This window comes from Triturus cristatus, chromosome 5_2, assembly GCF_964204655.1.
Source record: "Triturus cristatus chromosome 5_2, aTriCri1.1, whole genome shotgun sequence".
Lineage (NCBI taxonomy): Eukaryota > Metazoa > Chordata > Amphibia > Caudata > Salamandridae > Triturus > Triturus cristatus.
This window is the reverse complement of record NC_140588.1, coordinates 454,442,332-454,460,715: the sequence shown is the minus strand read 5'-3', so window position 1 is coordinate 454,460,715 and position 18,384 is coordinate 454,442,332. Positions and strand designations below refer to the sequence as shown.

The following is an 18,384-nucleotide window of genomic DNA, read 5'->3' as shown; positions in this document are numbered from 1 at the left end:
CAACCAAGGAATAATCAGTGTGTGTCCAAAAAGAAAAACAATTTGGTTTTCTTAAAGAACCCTCGCCCACCAACCTAGTTGGTGGCTGTAAGAAACTGGCTCTATATATACTACACCAAAATGAGGTATAGTGTGTATAGAGTCCAAGTGTCCCCAGAGGTAGGCAGAGGTTGAAGTGAGATAGAACCTTACTCTCGAACAGTGGTAGCTTGGTCGAGCAGTAAGGCAGTATCCGAGAACAGTGTTAAGCATTTATGTACCCACTCAGTCAGCAAATGAATTCACACACTCAAGAACTGAACTCTAGGCCAATTGTTGTTGTATAAAAAAAATACTGTTTATTTTTAGGACCAAGCAGGCCTGCTACGGGTAAGAATTAAGTACTTTTCAGTAATAAGTTACTGGATATAGGACAGTTACAAAATGCAATAGAAATTGTACTTTGTTTGGTTTTTAGGGGAGCAGTAGTATGCAACACTTAGCAAATACAGTACATTGGAATGAATAGGCTTTTTCAGTAAATTGCAGGTAAGTTACTTTTTACGTTACTTTTCTAACTCAGTGCTGGATACCTAGATTCAGCCCTGGGACATTTCCTAGAAACAGGTAAGTAATTACTTTTTGGTTATTCGCATGATTTTTAAAGAATATTTTCAGTTTTCAAAACTCCACACTTAAAAACCTTTTGGAGCAATACATTGAAATGAATGGGCTTCTACAGTAAATTGCAGGTAAGTTACTTTTCACTTGACTTTTCTAACTCGGTGCTGGATACCTAGATTCAGCATTGGGACATTTCCTGCAAATGGGTGAGGAAACACATTTTGGTTATTTGTGATTTTTAAAGAATAGTCACTTAGAAACTTTTTATAGAAAAAGTGTCAATGTTATCCTATGGAAGGCAAACCGGTTAAGGGTTCACAGGTAAGTAATCGGCTGTGGGAGTTAAGGTTCTGGGCTTAGACTCAGGGGTCTCCCAGGGTCAGTGATGCACTGTTGCACCGTCAGCGGAACTAGGGCGGCCGGGTGCAGAGTGTTGAGGACCAATGTTATCCAATGGGGGATAAAGGGCCTCCGGTTGGTGGATGCAGGCAAGCGGGCCACTGGGTTGTGGGAGCAAAGCTCCTAGGGTTAAGCTCCGGGTAAGTTGGGGGCCAAAGTAGCACCAAAGGTGCACCCTCAGCGGCACTAGGGCGGCCGGGTGCTGTTTTGAGGTCGGGTGCCCTGTAATTTTCAATGGAGAACCACAGGGACAAAGAAACACTGCAGGCTTGGGGACGAGGATCTTCTGGGTGCGACCACCACTTCAAGGGGTAAGTTGGTATGTTGTGGCTTGGTTAGGCACCGTTGGTTTGGGCACACAAAGCCATGGGATGTCGGGTGCAGGGGTGACTTGTGACGTCTGATTTTCTTACCCGTTCTGGTCGTGGTAGGGGGGGGTCCTCTGGATTGAGGATGCGGGCGTCGTCTGGAGGCGTGAGGCAGGTCAGGGGTCACCGGATCTTGGGTCGGGCTTGCCGGGGGGACCTCCTCGTGGTGTTTTTCCACTCGAGCTTGGGCCGGGTTCAGCGGGTGCAGAGTGGGCTGGATTTGCAGTCTCTGGCTGGCACCAGAAGCTGCAGTTTAAACACGCCCGGTGTTCATGGGAGAAACAGTCTGGGAAGTGAAGGCAGGCAGGTCCTCCGGGGTTTGTGAGGTTTCTGGCTGCTGGACACTCTGGTATTTCGCAGGAGCAGGTTCGAGGGGAAACATACCTCTAGGGCTGGGGCCAAGTCAGTGGGCGTCGTCCTCTTGTTAGCTCTGCACGGCCCTTCGTCCTTCTTTTCTTCTTGTAGGCAGGCTGGATCTGAGGAAGGAAGGTTCAGGGTGCCCACTAAATTTCGGGTCCCTTCCTTGGGGTGGGTACACCCCCTACTCTGCCACTCACAGTGGGAGGGCGGCATGAGCCTGTCCCTGGTTGGCTGAGTCCCCCCCCATCCTCAAGATAGCAGGGACTCGAGGTTGTGCTTGACCTCGCCTCCCCCACCTGAGGGGTGGAGTTGGCAGAGGTGGGCACACCTCTTTTCCTCACATGTTTTTCCCGCCGGTGCTCCCGCACGAAGTGTGGGGGGGGGGGGGGTAGAACCAGTGGGGACCAGTTGCTGAAAGCAGCAAATGGTCTGGAGAGGCTCACAAAGGTGGCATGCCTTTGAAGCTTCTCTTTCGTGAACCCTGACCATCATGGGGGAGGAGGCTTGGTACCTCTTCCCAGGATGTGCATTGTTTTAGGCCCCGAGAGCAGCAAGCTCTCGACCCAGGGGTCCAGAAACATGTCTGGTTGTGGCAGCCTAAGCAGCCACTCAGTCAGGTCACTAGGAGTTGGTCGAGTTTTAGGGGGCATCTCTAAGATGCCCTCTGTTGTGCATTTTACATTAAATCCCACACTGGCATCAGTGTGGGTTTAATGTGCTGAGAAGTTTGATACCAAACTTCCCAGTCTTCAGTGTTGCCATTATGGTGCTGTGAAGTTCGTAATGACAGACTCCAAGCACCATGTACTCTTTATGGTAGCACTGCACTTACAATGCCCAGGAATGGACTTGGGCACTGTAGGGGTACAGGGCTCATGTATCTGTACCCTCACCACTAGCATAGGGCACCCAGCTAGAGGGGTGACTGATGAATGCCAGGGCAGTGGTTTGTGGGCATGAAACACAGGGATGTGTGCCTCTTCACTTTGTTCTGCACCAAGACACGCAGCCTGCAAAGGCAGTGTGCGAGTGTCAGGGTACAGGGCCTCTATGGGTGGCTCAATAAGTGCTGCAGCCCTTAGAGGCCTTCTCTGGTCACAGTGCCCTGGGTACCTGTGGTACCATTCACCAGGGGCTGACATGTGGCCAGAGATGCCAATTGGTTTTAGCCTTCAATGCAGTTTTAGGGAAGGAACATAGGCCATGGGTACCTGATTAGCAGGAGCCCAGGGCACACTTAGTAAAAGAACATCAGCAATTCAGCAAAAAGTGGGAGCATACCATGCAAGAAAGAGGCCTCTTTCTCACAGTGGCATGCTTCGTCATTGGGTTCCCAACCAAGGTGCGAGTGGACCTTGGGTGTGCTATGACGCATAAACTACAGCGGAGCGTTTTTTTTGGGTGGTGAGGTGATGGAGTGGTTTAAAACTCTATAGGGTCCCCCTAAACAAGAGTAAATTTTAATAACTGGGCCCTAAGGTGGGGTTAAAAATAAATGAAGGCGGATACTTTGCGAGTTTGGGTTTAGCTCATGTATCTAAAAAAAGGATCTACACGTTTCAGCCAGTAGATTCCATTAGCAAGCTTTTGTCCGGGCCAAAAATTGTGAAAAATAGACTGTGGAGATGTCCTCAGTCTAAGAGTGAAAAAGAGTGTGCACACGCTCGGGTGCGAAAAGCTAAATAAGAAAACACATTCGTTTTCAGTAGTTGTTTACTTGATGATAAATTTTTACCGCGACATGGATCCCGGGGAGGGGGCGGTGCCTGTAGTCAAACAGTCATCAAGGTCTGCTGCCCACCATCATTACCTATTTTGGCCTGGCACCGGGGATCCCCGGTGTTGATACTCTGATTAACCAGGGTAAGTGGTCCAGCCTCCCATAACTCCTCTCTTGTCGATATCAATGTATGATATTACTATCCTTATTTTGCTCCTATTATGAGAGATTTTTTTCTATCTTCATGACCTCTTAATACCCACTTGGTTATTGTGTAACAGTTAATGGAATTTTCATTGGGGGTGAATAGTAAGCATTTTTCATAACAACTATAGTCTCTCTTTGCTTGGAAAAGGCGGTCAGGTAGTCCGATGCCCATGTACGGCTTCTGCAGACTCCACTAGAAAGGTGATAAACCTGTTCCTGTATTTCCTACTTGGCTTAATCTCATTAGTTTGTAGCCCAGCTCTTTAACACCCTGATTGAGAACATGCTTTTCTGGTTAACATATTGAGAATGCTGCATTAAGCATACCCTATTCGCTGCACAACTAAGGCTGCTGTAATGTCAGTTGTCAGTTCAACAAGTTGTACATTTCCACAAGGACAGAACACAAGAGATTGAGAGAGCAAAGGAACAAGCATTGGCTGTGCCAATAGGTCTGATTTCAAAGGCATGGTGTATGACTGGTTCTTAAGCACTGGTTGCGGGGACCTATGGGGGTCTGCGAAACCTTCTAAAAGGGTCAGCGACTACTTAGAAAACTAAAAAATATTAACAGTTTGATAAAATGCATATAAATCAAGAAGCAAATGTAAAATTGAAAATGATTAAACATGTAAATGCAAAGGAATTTGAAAATGGAGGCTAAAAATTAAGTATCCTCTGATACGTTGAAGCAGTGAAAATGCATCAACAAAATATAGTGGTGATGACGAGTGGCCTCATTTGAATATAGGATATCTCAAACCTTCCCATTTACAATTAAAATTTAGATTTTATTTGTTTGAAAATTAAAATATTTCATAATGTGTGTATTTGTTTGAATGCTTGTTTCTGTACTTTGTGTATTGTTTTGCGGTCCAAATCATCGAAAATGCTTAGCTAGGGTACCTACCTTCCTATAATGACCCGGTAAGAGCCCTGGATTCCAATAATGACTGTGTGGGGTTGGGTTGGGGGGGGGGGGGGGGGGGGCTGGTTCCAGAAAAGATACAGTTGGGGTCCTCAATAGGCAAAAGATAAAGAACCACTGTTTGGCAATGTGAAGCATTACAAGTAAATAGATATGTATTTGTGTGGAAGCAACAAATTGGTGTTGGTTTAAAGGTCAGGTGACAGTTACACTGTCAAGCCAGACCTAAAAATGCATGTAGGATAACTACAACCCTCCTGTGCTGCTGCCTGTGAAAAAGAACATACATTATCCAGTTATCTAGGATACTATAATAGCATCCCAATGTCAGTTGTGTGCCCTTGAAAGTTCAAGCCTAGGCAGCTGGATAAATAAAATGATTACAGCTGTTTGGAGGGCAAGCACTTGTTTTGTGGAAGCACACTTCTTCTGCCCAATCAAAACACATACTCCTGGCTCCTAACGTGGTCAGAGCCAAACCCCCCTCTAGTAGTAATCATTCACTTGTCTAGTGATAGCTATGCTGTAAAACTAGCCAATAAAAACAGGAGTGGTGGGTAATGCTAGCTATAGTATATGAAAAGTATAGTGAACAAAGAGGAGGAGAGAAGCAACAAAAATCAATTTTGGAAAGGAGAGGGGATGAGAGTGGAAATTTAGAAACTTAAGACGCAAAATGGTATGTGTTGTGGAATATAAGGGGAATTAAATAATTAGAGAAACTGCAACTCTTCCTATAATATTGTTAGTTGATTTAAGGGTTTGTACGTGATGTGGCCAAATTGGAGGAGTTGCAACCTTTTTTTTATTTAAACAGTTTGTTTGTTTACAGTGGATCATGGGTACGGCTCCCTGTTTTCAATGTTTTGTTGATTTTTACAGATAAATACAAACAGAAAACCCTTAGTTTTCCAGTCTAATTTCTTTTAAAATGTTGATAAAAATAGAAGTTGGGTTGTTTCGAGAGATTCTAAATGCTGACATCCTGACTGGCAGGCAGGGCTCGAGTTGGGGTACCATGTGGGTGAACGGCGTCCCCCCACTTATTTTACCGGGAGCTTGATAACTGGAGCAAATGGAGCCACACATTCACTCTTTGGCCTCTCTGGGGTGAGATCGCAGTTCGTTCAGAGCGCAGCTCACGTGCTGGCTTCTCTGATGCAATCGCATCCAAGGGGTGAGCGAGGGGAGGCAATGAGTCTGAGGGTGCAAGCCACCTTGTGTGACGTCACTTCCTGTCGTGACGTCCGTGTCCCCCACTTCTTTTTTTAAGGACTTGTGCCCTGCTGGCAGGCCAATAGCTGTTGTGATTGACAAGCATGGGGGTTACAAAAGAAAGAAATGTTAGTAAAGAGGCTTAAACAGCTGTAGATCTGCACATTGGTGAAACTAAGATTTTCTTCTTTGCTTAGAAGTGCGTTAATTTATCATATGTGGGTGTCCGTATCATTAAAACAGGTCAGGCATTCATGCGCGCACATGATCGGTTAAATTAATGTGTACATATTTTACTTCAACTTCTCTATTACACAATACCTAAAATAAATATGAATGAAATACAGCTAAAATTATCCAAACATACATATAGATAAATACAGATTAAAATGTCCAACAAATGTCATAAAATTAGGAGCGCTAAACATGGGACAAACCTACTAGTTTCATCTTGTTTGTAGACCACTCTGGTCCATAGTTTTTTGTGTTCCTTTTCTTTTCTTTTCGGAGTTCCAGGAGAAGATGGGAAGCACAAAAGACATAGGAAAATACGTTTTCATATGATAACTGTAGGAAAATGCCCCTTTTTGCATGATCACTTCCATTTTCTTGTGCCCGATGCTACTATTTTTTAACTCTGTGCACTGGGATTCTGCTAACCAGGCCCCACTGCTTGTGCTCTGACCCCAAAAACATGTCGCAATTGAAAGTTTTCCTAACTTGCTATAACACTAATGTGTTGTATACTTCACTCTGGACGGATATACTTAACTCTGATGGAAAGATGAAAACAATAAAAAAAAACCTATCCTAGCGCAGCACAACACCTGGAGGGCAGTATAAATAATGCATTTGGGTTGTCTTCAACTCTTCTTCAAGTAAATAAGAGATGGTGCCACTTATCTCAATCCAGCTTCTACTAACAAGGTAAAACCCTCAGCCGAACTGGATAAAACAATTGTTCGAAAAGGAAGCTGTAGATCAGAAACGGTGCCTAGGTCCTTTGGAACTTTACCCCATTGCCCAACAAACTGTGTCAACTTCTCAATCACTGAGTTGCCAAAGTTTACAGAACTTTCACATTTCATCTGTAGCATCTTTTGATTTTCCAACAGTTAGCAACATTTAATAGTGCGCCGCATATGTGACAGTGGTGCCCAGTTTTCTATTATTTAAGCCCTCCAGCTAGGAGTGCCAGTACTATTAATCTCAGTTCATTAGGCCAGGAACTCCTGTGAGCCCCTCTCCCCTTACATATCCAAGATTTTTTCCAGTATAAGGGAGCATTCCCTCCAGATGTGCATTAATGAACAATACCTGCTGAAGCAGCATATATCTAGCTATGTTGGGAACATTTTATGTAGGAGCTGTGCTTCTTGGTGACACTGATACATGACTTTACACGCTGTTTCCCTATAGAAGATTTTTGTTCGTGCAATATGCTTCTGTAGAGCAGACCAAACCTCCTCTCAGATGCCCAGATTCAGCACTTTGTCCCATCCAGCTCTAACTGCATTGCACTTCCGCAGAGCTATTTTGAGTATATTTAAGACTTGCCTCTGCACTAATATATCTAATGGAAATGCATATGTGAATACCAGCCATGCGTAAACATATAGTGGAGACATTAGCCCTGAGTTGTTATCCTACTCCACTTTTCTGAAGAGTAACACTGCTCTTCTGTCTTCTAGCTATTCTATCCTTCAGCTCTGTTGTATTGTATTAGGGAACATTTCATGTGCAGTACCCGTTGCATTTATTTTTTATTACATACTAAGGCATAGGCACTTCTGATGGATACATCTGCCAGTGGATTCCTCACCTTGTGAATATCCCCTGCGCCAGCATTCCACGGAACTTTTCTTCCCCAGCATTCCACGTCGACGTGGGCGACGTCACAATGCATCGGCTCCGCACGCGACTCCGTACGACGTCATCGGAGCCATAAGAAGCCCACGTCGGCGTGATGACGTCAGTTCCCTTTTTTCCGCGCCGTCGACGCGCAACGGTTTTTTCCCAGTGCTCTCTAGATACTTTGTAGTCTAGTGGTGTATTTTTGTTAAAATCGGTATGTCTTCGACGAGGAAGTCGGGCTTTAAGCCCTGTAGGGAGTGCGGAGGCCTGATGTCCATGACGGATCCGCATCAGAACTGTTTATGGTGTCTTTCCTCTGATCATGACGTGGATGAGTGCGGGTGCTGTAGGAGCATGAATCCTAAAGCGCTGAAGGAGAGGAAGACCAAACTCTTCATGAAGAAGATCGGTGAGGAGAAGAGAGGGAGAAAAAAGGAGAAGTCCAGGCGAGAGTCTTCGACCTCGACCTCGAGGTCGTCGAAGTCGAAGAAGCACCACAAGAAGAGGAAGCATTCTTCTCGGCGTCGGTCCTCGAAGTCTAAGAGGTCGAGGTCGGCTTCGCCTCGTCGACGTCAGAGCAAGGCCTTGTCTCCTTCGCCTTCTCCTGATAAGTCTCCGAAGTCTCCCTCGCCGAAGCGGACTCCAGCTCGTTCCCCGACGCCATCACCGGCGCCGTCCAAGGCTTCGACTCCGGGTCGGGTGGAATCTGATGTGCATTTGGATGAGCAGGAGCAGGAAGAGTCTGTTCCGGTGCCTGGTGACTCCGCGGCTCCGGTGGATGATTCTGAGGAGCCGACGCCGGTGACTCCACAGGAGGATACAGGGGCGGTTCCTTATCCCCAATTCCCGGCTCCAGGTACGGATCCTTCGGGATTTCTGAATGCCATGTATGGCATTTTTCAGAAGGCATCTTTCCCATCCGGAGCACCAACAGGTCCCGTGGGTCCGATGGCGTTTTCACTGGGAGTGCCGCAGCAATACGCTCAGGCTCCTTTTCTGCCCTTTATGCCGATGGTGCCTTCTTGGCAGTTTCCGGCGCCGGTTGGGAATCCGGCTCGACCTCGGATGGACCGTCAATCTTCGGAGCCTTCTCTGACGCCGAGGCCGACTCCATCGGCGCCGCATCCGGCGCCGCCGACTCCACCTGTGGCGCCTCCGACGCCGGTGCCTTTGGCTCCACCGACGCCGTGTACGGCGTCGACGACGCCGGCTCCCCGGATCCGATCGAGGCGGGAGGCCCAAAGGGTTTTGGAGGAAGAAAGATATCGGGCTGAGGTGGAAGAAGGTGAAGTCGACTCTTCTTCGGATGAGTTTGGAGGAATAGAGGTAGCAAGTGGTTTGGATACCACCCCGGAGTGGGAGCATGCTTCTGCAAGGTCTTCTCCACCACAGGAATTGGCGCCCTACCACGTTGTGATCAAGAAGGCCGCTGAGTTGTTAGATCTGCAGCTGCCCTCTGTGGAGTACAAGTCCAACCTACTTACAGAGGTGTTGCACTCTCCGTCGGCTTCGGAGCCTTTGTTACCTTTCAATGAGGCTCTCTTGGAACCAGTGTTGGAGGTGTGGAAGAAGCCTCTATCAGCACCGGCGGTTTGCAGACAGGTGGCAAGGAGGTACATTGTTGCGCCAGGAGACCCGGATTTTTTATCCACGCATCCTTCTCCGGAGAGCCTAGTGGTGCAGGCTTCATGTTCTAAACATGCTTCGGGTGCTTTTCCCCAATCTCCTGCTGATGGGGAGTCAAAGAAAGTTGATCAGGCGGCCAAAAAGACATTCTCCTCAGGAAGTATGGCGTTGAAGTCATCAAATGCCACATGCTTGCTGGGGCGTTATGTTCATGCCCTGATGGACTCTATAAAAACTTTGGCCCCTAAGTTACCTGAGGGGGATAAGTCGTCCTTCTTGGAGGTTGTGGCGGACACTCAGGCAGCTGCCAGACAGGTGATCCAGTCTGGGCTGGATACGGCGGACTCTGTGGCGAGGATTATGGGGTCGTCCATTGCCGCAAGGAGACAGGCTTGGCTCCGCTCCTCAGGTTTTTCTGCAGATGTCCAGGCCACGCTGGTGGATCTGCCCTTTGATGGACAAAAGTTGTTTGGGGAGAAGGCAGATTCTGCCCTTCAACGTTTTAAGGACAGTAGGTTGACGGCGAAGTCCTTGGGTCTGCAGGCTCCTGCTAAGAGTTCAACTTTCCGTAAGGCTAGGGGATTCGGAAGATCATCCTTTCGCTCCTTCCGACAGCCACAACAGCAGCAGCAACAACAGCAGCAGAATCCCCTCTATCGCTCCTATAGAGGGAAGCAAAGGGGTCGGAGAGGTTCTGGTCGCAACCCCTCTTCTTCCTCCTCCTCCTCTGCTCCAAATGAGGCTTCAGGGAAGCAGCCCTAGATCCCCCATCCCGGATCATGTAAGACCTGTGGGGGGTCGGGTGTCCTACTTTCTACGGGGTTGGAAATCTGTTACAACCGACCTTTGGGTTTTGAACCTCGTAGAGACTGGGTACGCCCTTCCCTTTCGGGAGTTTCCTCCCCCTTACCCTCCTTGCCAAGGTTATTGCTCGGAGGACCACCTGCTTCTCCTGCAGAAAGAAGTTCTGGCCTTGTTTCAGAAGGGTGCAATAGAGGTGGTTCCGGAGCAGGAAAGGGGTCAGGGATGCTACTCCCGGTATTTCCTGATCCCCAAAAAGGACGGCAGATTGCGTCCGATTCTGGACCTCAGAATCTTGAATTTTTACCTGAAACAGGAGAAGTTCAAGATGCTGACCCTTGCGCAGGTTCTTCAAGCGTTGCAGCAAGGAGACTGGATGGTGTCGCTCGACTTGCAGGACGCGTACTTTCATGTCCCAATCCTGAAGTCGCACAGGAAGTATCTCCGTTTTACGGTTGGGTCGCAACATTATCAGTTTGCGGTCCTCCCGTTTGGTCTTACTACCGCACTTCGAGTCTTCACAAAGGTGATGGCAGTGGTGGCTGCTCATCTCAGGAGGTCGGGGATTCCGGTTTTTCCCTACCTGGACGACTGGCTTCTGAAGGCAGAGTCCCCGGAGATGGTGCAGAGTCATCTGCAGGTGACAGCTCAGCTGTTGTTCGACTTGGGTTTTTCGATCAATGTGCCCAAATCTCACCTGGTGCCCTCTCAACGCAACCTGTTTATAGGGGCAGTACTGGACACTACTGTGTGTCGAGCATTCCCTCCTCCTCAAAGGATTCTCGACATTCAGGAAATGGTCCCTTTATTCCACAGTGGAGCGGTTGTTCCAGTTCTGAAGGTCCTTCGCCTGCTCGGTCTGTTCGCTTCCTGCATTCTGTTGGTCAACCATGCACGCTGGCATATGAGGGCGCTCCAGTGGTGCCTCCGCAAGCAGTGGTATCAGCACAACGGGGATCTCGGGGAGTCGTTCAAGATCTCCGGAGAAGCTGCAGCGGATCTGTCTTGGTGGAGCGTGGAGGGCAATCTGTCTCAGGGAAAGCCCTTCCATCTACCTCCATCGGTGGCCACAGTGATAACGGATGCATCCACTTTAGGGTGGGGTGTGCATCTGGGGGATCTGGAGATCAAAGGACTTTGGTCTCCGGAGGAAAGGTTGCTTCACATCAACCTTCTGGAATTGCGGGCGATTCGTTTGGCGCTCAAGGCCTTCCTTCCTTCCCTTCGCGGTCAGTCGATTCAAGTCCTGACAGACAACACGACCGCGATGTGGTATGTAAACAAACAGGGAGGAGTGGGGTCTCTTTGTCTCTGCAGAGAGGCCTTGCGTCTGTGGTCCTGGGTTCAGGACCATCAGATTTGTCTGATGGCAAATCATCTGGCCGGGGTGCTGAACGTACGTGCGGACAGTCTCAGTCGGCAGTTCTACGCCGATCACGAGTGGAGGCTCCATCCGGAGGTGGTTCGTCACGTCTTTCGAATGTGGGGGTCACCTCGGGTGCACCTGTTCGCCACCCGCGAGAACACGCACTGCCTGTCATTCTGCAGTCTCCAGTTTCCGATGCAGGGGGCGTTGGGGGACGCGTTTCAGTTGAGTTGGAGCTCACAACTCCTTTATGCGTTTCCTCCCATACCCTTGATTCCTCGGGTTCTGAGGAAGATTCGCCAAGACCGGGCCCAAGTTATTTTGGTCGCCCCGGATTGGCCAAGAAGGGTGTGGTATACAGATCTTCTCCACCTCTCCTTGTGCCCTCCGCTCCGTCTCCCTCTGAGGGCAGACCTCCTCTCGCAGTCAGAGGGGCAGGTTCTACACCCCCACCTCCAGAGCTTACACCTTCATGCCTGGAGATTGAACGGGGCAACCTGAGTTCCTTCTCTCTCCCACCTGATGTGGTGGACGTTATTTTATCGGCCAGGCGACACTCCACCAAGTCCATTTACTCCTACAGGTGGTCCAAGTTTGTTAAATGGTGTGGAGAGAGATCCATTGACCCTTTAAAAGCGCATCTTTCCGAGGTGCTCCAGTTTGCCCTTTCCTTGGCTCAGCAGGGCTGTGCTGTGGCCACGGTTAAAGGCTATCTATCGGCCTTATCGGCATTTCTGTGCCTCCCAGATCAACCTTCGCTATTTAAATCTCCGGTTGTTCTGAGGTTCATCAAGGGCCTTACAAACGTGTTTCCTCCCACTCCATTTGTAATGCCTCAGTGGGACCTTAATCTTGTCTTAACCTTTTTAATGGGGTCCCCATTTGAGCCTCTTCATAGTTGTCCTTTGAGGCTGTTGTCCTTTAAGGTGGTTTTTCTTGTAGCCATAACCTCGGCAAGGAGGGTGAGTGAGCTTCAAGCTCTTAGTTCCAAACCTCCTTTTCTTACCTTACATGCTGAAAGGATGGTTCTCAGGACCAGGGCTGCTTTCCTGCAAAAAGTTGTTACTCCTTTCCATTTGGGGCAGTCTATTACCCTCCCTGTTTTCTATCCACCCCCTCATCCTTCCAAAGAAGAGGAAAGACTCCATCGCCTTGACCCGAAGAGGGCTATGAGTTTTTATTTGGACAGGACCAAGGACTTTCGTATTGATGACCAGCTTTTTATTGGCTACGTTGGTCGTTCTAAAGGTAAAGCGGTGCACAAGCGCACGCTGTCAAGATGGATAATACTGACCATCTAGATCTGCTACGCCCTGGCTGGTAAGACTCCTCCTGAGGGTATTCATGCTCACTCTACTAGAGCTAAGTCTTCAACATCTGCTCTGGCCCGGGGTGTTCCTGTGGCAGATATTTGTAAGGCCGCGACTTGGGCCTCCCTCCATACTTTCGCAAAGCATTATTGCTTGGACTCTGAGATGAGGAGGGAGGGCCACTTCGCGCGCTCTGTCTTGCAAGACTTTCTGGTATAGAAAGGTGGACACCCTCCTCCGGGAGTGGGGACTGCTGTGGGAATCTATTCACAAGGTGAGGAATCCACTGGCAGATGTATCCATCAGAAGAACAAGTTACTTACCTTCGGTAACGCTTTTTCTGGTGGATACAGTATCTGCCTGTGGATTCCTCACTGACCCACCCGCCTCCCCGTTGTCCACCTTTGTATACCATGGAATAGGTCTTGTTTGAGATGTTTGTATATTCTCTTGTACATTTGTAGGAAATGCTTGTTTGATTAGCATTCCTTTGTTTTGTATGCTATGTATATGTATTGGTATTCTATATACTGTGTATACTTGGAGTTGTCGTTGGTTCACCTGTTCGCCTCGAAGGCACGGAAAAAATGGGTGGAACTGACGTCATCACGCCGACGTGGAATGCTGGGGAAGAAAAGTTCCGTGGAATGCTGGCGCAGGGGATATTCACAAGGTGAGGAATCCACAGGCAGATACTGTATCCACCAGAAAAAGCGTTACCGAAGGTAAGTAACTTGTTCTTCTCGTAGGGGTTGTTGGCCGGAGTCAGAGTGGATAAGCCCACATAATTAAGAGGTAACATAGAATACAGATTCCCAAACTTTTATGTTGCTGTGTAGAGATGTTAAATGTTCATATAGTGATTGAGCATTCCTGGAAATTTTTTCTTACAGCTGCAAATGGTGTCGTGTTGGCAACAGAGAAGAAACAGAAATCTATCCTCTATGATGAACAGAGTGTACATAAAGTGGAACCAATAACGAAACACATAGGCATGGTGTACAGCGGTATGGGTCCTGACTACAGGTATGCAACATAGACATGTTTTTATGGATTGTGTTGTGTGTAAGCAATGTTGTTGATACTCAGCTTCTTAATGATAATGGAGCACAAGCCAGTATGTACTATGTATTTAACTGTTGGACTTCCTCTGTGAGGATCATACTTTATTTCCATCCTAATTTTCTTTTGTGATCCATTCCCTGCAATAGGAGATGTCTGCACTTCTTTCAGCTTCATATTAGTTGATAAAGAGGTTGTGGCACCCCAAAGCTTGGGAAACAGAATACCTATTTAATATCTTTGTCTCGTATGCATGCCAATACACATTTCTAAAAATATTTTACATTTTTTTCTAAAGATTTCTAGGGTTGCATAAAGCCATATAGTGTGTTCTGTTTAGCAAGCATGTAGCAAGGACACAATCGTTTTTGAACATATACTTCACCTCACGTTATTCAATTTGTGTTTTTATTTATGTACTTCCATCTGTTCTGAAAGGTGGTCTGTGTGACTTTAGTGATAACTCTGCTCTCTTCATCATTACTGGAAGCAATACCCTATAATAAAACATTTTGGGAGCAAACTGTGGTACACCGTTTATTGAAGTCTGGAAGCCGCTTTCCAACCTTTGCCCTTTCAGCTGCACAGATCTAATCGGCAAGCACATATTTTCCAAGGATTAAAAAAAAAAAACCTGTTAAACTGTGCTGCCAAAACATAAGCAGAGCAAGAGAGCAAATATATTAATAATAATAATAATAATGGACGTCCAATGCAAGAAACAAGTGCTGTCCAATGCAAGTAATCAAATACAATAAATACTATCAAATGAAAGGCTCAAATATAAAGAGCATATATACACAGAATACATCAAATAATGCCAATGAACAAGAACCAATGAATAAAAATACTTCACACGCTGATCACTCAGCACACAGACAGAAACACATGTATAAATAACTCTATATCCATACATATATCTCAGTACTAATGATCATAGAAAATTCCTCTCCGGCTGCAATATCTTCATCTTAGCCCACACAAGACTGAGGGATTCCAAATCACAGCCCTGGGGTCAAGAGAGTACTCAAGCCGGGAAATGCAGCACTGAGCAGAAGTGTCCGTCTCTCGGGAGAAATCCAGCTTCCAAGCCAAGAAACCCCCGGTTTTTAATATTATCAATGCATGAGAAGACATCTTCTATATCAAGGAAACTTTAATATTAGCAATGCATGAGAAGACATCTTCTATAGCAAGGAAACTTACTGGTGCTGGTCCAGCTCCATGCAAGCCTTCCCAAGGCAAAAGAGTTCTCACGTATTCTCCTGCTCTTCCACGCATTCAAGTCCCTTATCATAGTGAAGCTTGCAAAATTAGAAAACCTCTCAAAGTACAGAAAAACAATCTTGAATGTGAATAACCTAAATAACTGTGAGTAAACTGGGGGCCTGTGTGTTTGTGCAGAGCTCAAGCTATACAGAGTCAGAATTCAGGATGGATCTTACATCAAGTTAAACCCCCTAGGTAAAACTCCATTTCACAATGTACAAAATAATGCACATATGCACACCACTGCCTACAGCACTATACTCTGAGACAGAAAAGTACATTCCACGCATTTCTCTTTCTCTCTTTCTCTCTCTCTCTCTCTCTCTCTCTCTCTTTCTCTCTTTCTCTCTTTCTCTCTCTTTCTCCCCTCCCACCCCCACATGGCACAACAGTCCTGCCCTGTGAAACACTCCCACTCTGAAGCTACAAGGAGACACAAACTAAAATCCCAAGGCAAATGCAGAAACAATGATGTTGTACATTCAAGATAGAGTAAGTTAAAAGCCTAACGTCAATTAAAACAATGGTAGTCAAAGGTCATCATGTGGTCCCAATACATAGTAGTGCATGTAGCACTACATGCCTATCATTTGCATCCACATCCGTAGCACAGTAAAAATGATTTCCTGTTATTGAAACACATGCTGGTATCTCTGTTTTTCTTGTATGGATTAAAGGCTTAATTATATATGTCAATTCGAACCTCTGATCAGCAGCCCCCTCCCCTTATTAAAGGGTCCCCAGGGCCTAAAGAGGCTTGGAAGAGGGTCTGTGTGCCCACCTGCCATCCCCTATCAATAAGAATTTTGGCCATGAAGCCTGTAAAGGCTTGGGGAGGGAGTCTGTGCTCCCCCTTCGCTTAATTAAATAAAATGGCCCTAGGCATGGAGTCCTAAACACTTGGGGAGGGGACTGTGATCTCTGGTGGGGTGGGGGCCAACTCTTCACCTCCCACTGCCGAAGGGAGGTTGGCTGCTGGCTGGGGGGTTGCTTGCAGGGTCAGGCCAAAAGCTGTGCCCTGCGGAGGGTTGCCTTTAAATCTAGTAGTAAATATTACTTTGTTCAAAAACAAAACTAGAAATTCACTGAAAAAAAACAAAGGTTAAAGCGATATTATAGTTGGGTGACAATTTCAGTGCCAATGTAACGTATCAAACTAAAAAAAAAAAACTGAAATCCACCAGTTATAGTTATTTCTAGTAACTTACCCATGCCCTAAGGTAACTGTAACTCGTGCCCTCATCATGCACTGCTAATTACCTCCCTTGTTACATCAGTCATGACATATTCTATGACATCATTGATCACATCACTGCAACATGTGAAATGACATTGATGACAAAAAATGTTCATGTGATATAGTTACCTTAAGGCACGAGTTATAGTTACTAGATAGAACTATAACTGACTGGTGAATTTCAGTGTTTTTTTAAATTTAAAATGTTAGTGGCACTGAAATGTTCACTAAACTATAACGTCACTTTAACCTTTGCATATTTCAGTGAACATTATATACATATATATATTTTTTTTCAATGAAAAAAACCAAAGGTTGTACTTTTTATAGTTAGGAAAACTTCATTCTTCCTATACTAGCCAAATTTAAAATACACTAACATTACAAATTCTTAAGTTATAGTTGTATCTCAAATGTATTACCTAGCCGTTACCCTGAAATTAATATAAATGTATTTATTCTGTCTACAAACTAAACTTAAACTAAAGAAAAAATTACAATTCTAAACTTATACTTATATCTTTAATTCCTAATTTATGTAGCACTTTCAAATTATAACTTGCGCACCTCCATACACTGTGGCTCTGTATATACTATACCAAAGTATAGTGTGCATGGAGTCCAGTGGATCCCCAAAGGTAGGCAGAGGTAAAAGTAGATAATACCTTTACTCTATATTTGTGGTAGTGTGGGCGAGCAGTAAGGCTTTATCAGAGGGTAGTGTTAATCATTTATTGTACACAGTCAGACAAGGAATGAGGTGTCACACTCCAAGACGGAACTCAGACCAATTTGTTTGAGTAAAAATATTATTTAGTTGTATTTTATTTCTAAAACCAAGCCAGTCGTGGTGCAGGGAAGTGGAATAACACTTTGCAAGAATAGTGCAGTTGAATACAGTTGAAATGCAGTTGAATGCAATTGGTTTTGATAGTTATGTCAATTATTCAGTTACAATTACTTTTCAGTGACTTTATAGTTACTGTATGACGACCTAAGTTACTTTTACTGCTCCGTATGATATGCCTAGATATCACACTGGGACATTTCGTAGATAAAAGGTAAGTAAAACATTTTTTAAAATACTGTTTCTTTTGTTTCATACAATTTTGCAACTCCACACTTGAAACATTTTTCACAGAAAAGCAGTCAGTGCAATCCTATGGGAGGAAATGAAGTTATCGGTTTAAGGTAAGTACTTTGTTTTGGGAGTTGAGTTTCTGGGGTTAGAACAAGGGTTCCCCCAGGTTCAAGGATGCACTCTCAAAGCACCCTCAGTGGCACTAGGGCGGCTGGGTGCAGAGTCCTGAGGCCCAATGTTATCCATCAGGGGATGGGGGCATCCGGTTGGTGGCTGCTCATGGGCAAACCACAGGGTTGAGGGAGCAAAGATCCTGGACTTAAGCTCATGGCAAAGGGGGGTTCAAGTTAGCACCCAAGGTGCACTCAAAGCGGCACTCGGGTGGCCAGGTGCAGGGTGCTTTTAGCGTCAGGTGCCCTGTTCTCAATGGGGATTCTCCTTTTGCAACAAATACTGCAGGCTCGGGGATAATGATCTTCTGAATGCGACTACTTATTGGAGAGGTATGCCGGGACACCATCGTTTGGGCCACCCAAGGCCATGGGGCATCGGGTGCAGGGGTGTCTTTTGGTGTCTGGTTTCTCTTACCAACTCTGGTCGCGGAATCCTCCCGAAAGAGTCTGCAGGTGTCGGTTGGAGACTTGAGAAAGGTCAGGGATCACAGGTCAGGATTGCCAGGGAGACCTCTTCGCTGTGGTGGGCCACTCAGGCCATGGGCGTCAGCTGCAGAGGTATGCAGACTCGTGGATTTGGCTGGAGCCAGTCTGTTGGTGAGCAAATCCAATGCTCACAGTAGACAGTCTTCTTGGTGAAGGCAGGGCATGTCATCTGAGTTCTGGGGGGCTGCTGGCTACAGAGCACACCGGGATTCCTCTGGAGCAGGTCAACGTCGGGACAGGCCGATAGGGCTGCCACCAAGTCAATTGGTCTCCTCCTCCTCTTCCTTTAGCACGGCTCTTTGGTCCTTCTGCTTGTATC

General features: G+C 46.4%; 1 protein-coding gene across 1 annotated transcript in view; it reads left to right on the top strand.

Moving 5' to 3' along the window:
- The window catches only part of PSMA2 (proteasome 20S subunit alpha 2), a 155,307-nt gene that overhangs the window by 60,882 nt on the left and 76,041 nt on the right, over positions 1–18,384 (top strand). Inside the window, exon 4 of the mRNA XM_085607426.1 lies at positions 13,651–13,783. Coding sequence (XP_085463552.1) covers positions 13,651–13,783 — 133 coding nt within the window. The remainder of the gene's footprint in view (positions 1–13,650; positions 13,784–18,384) is intronic.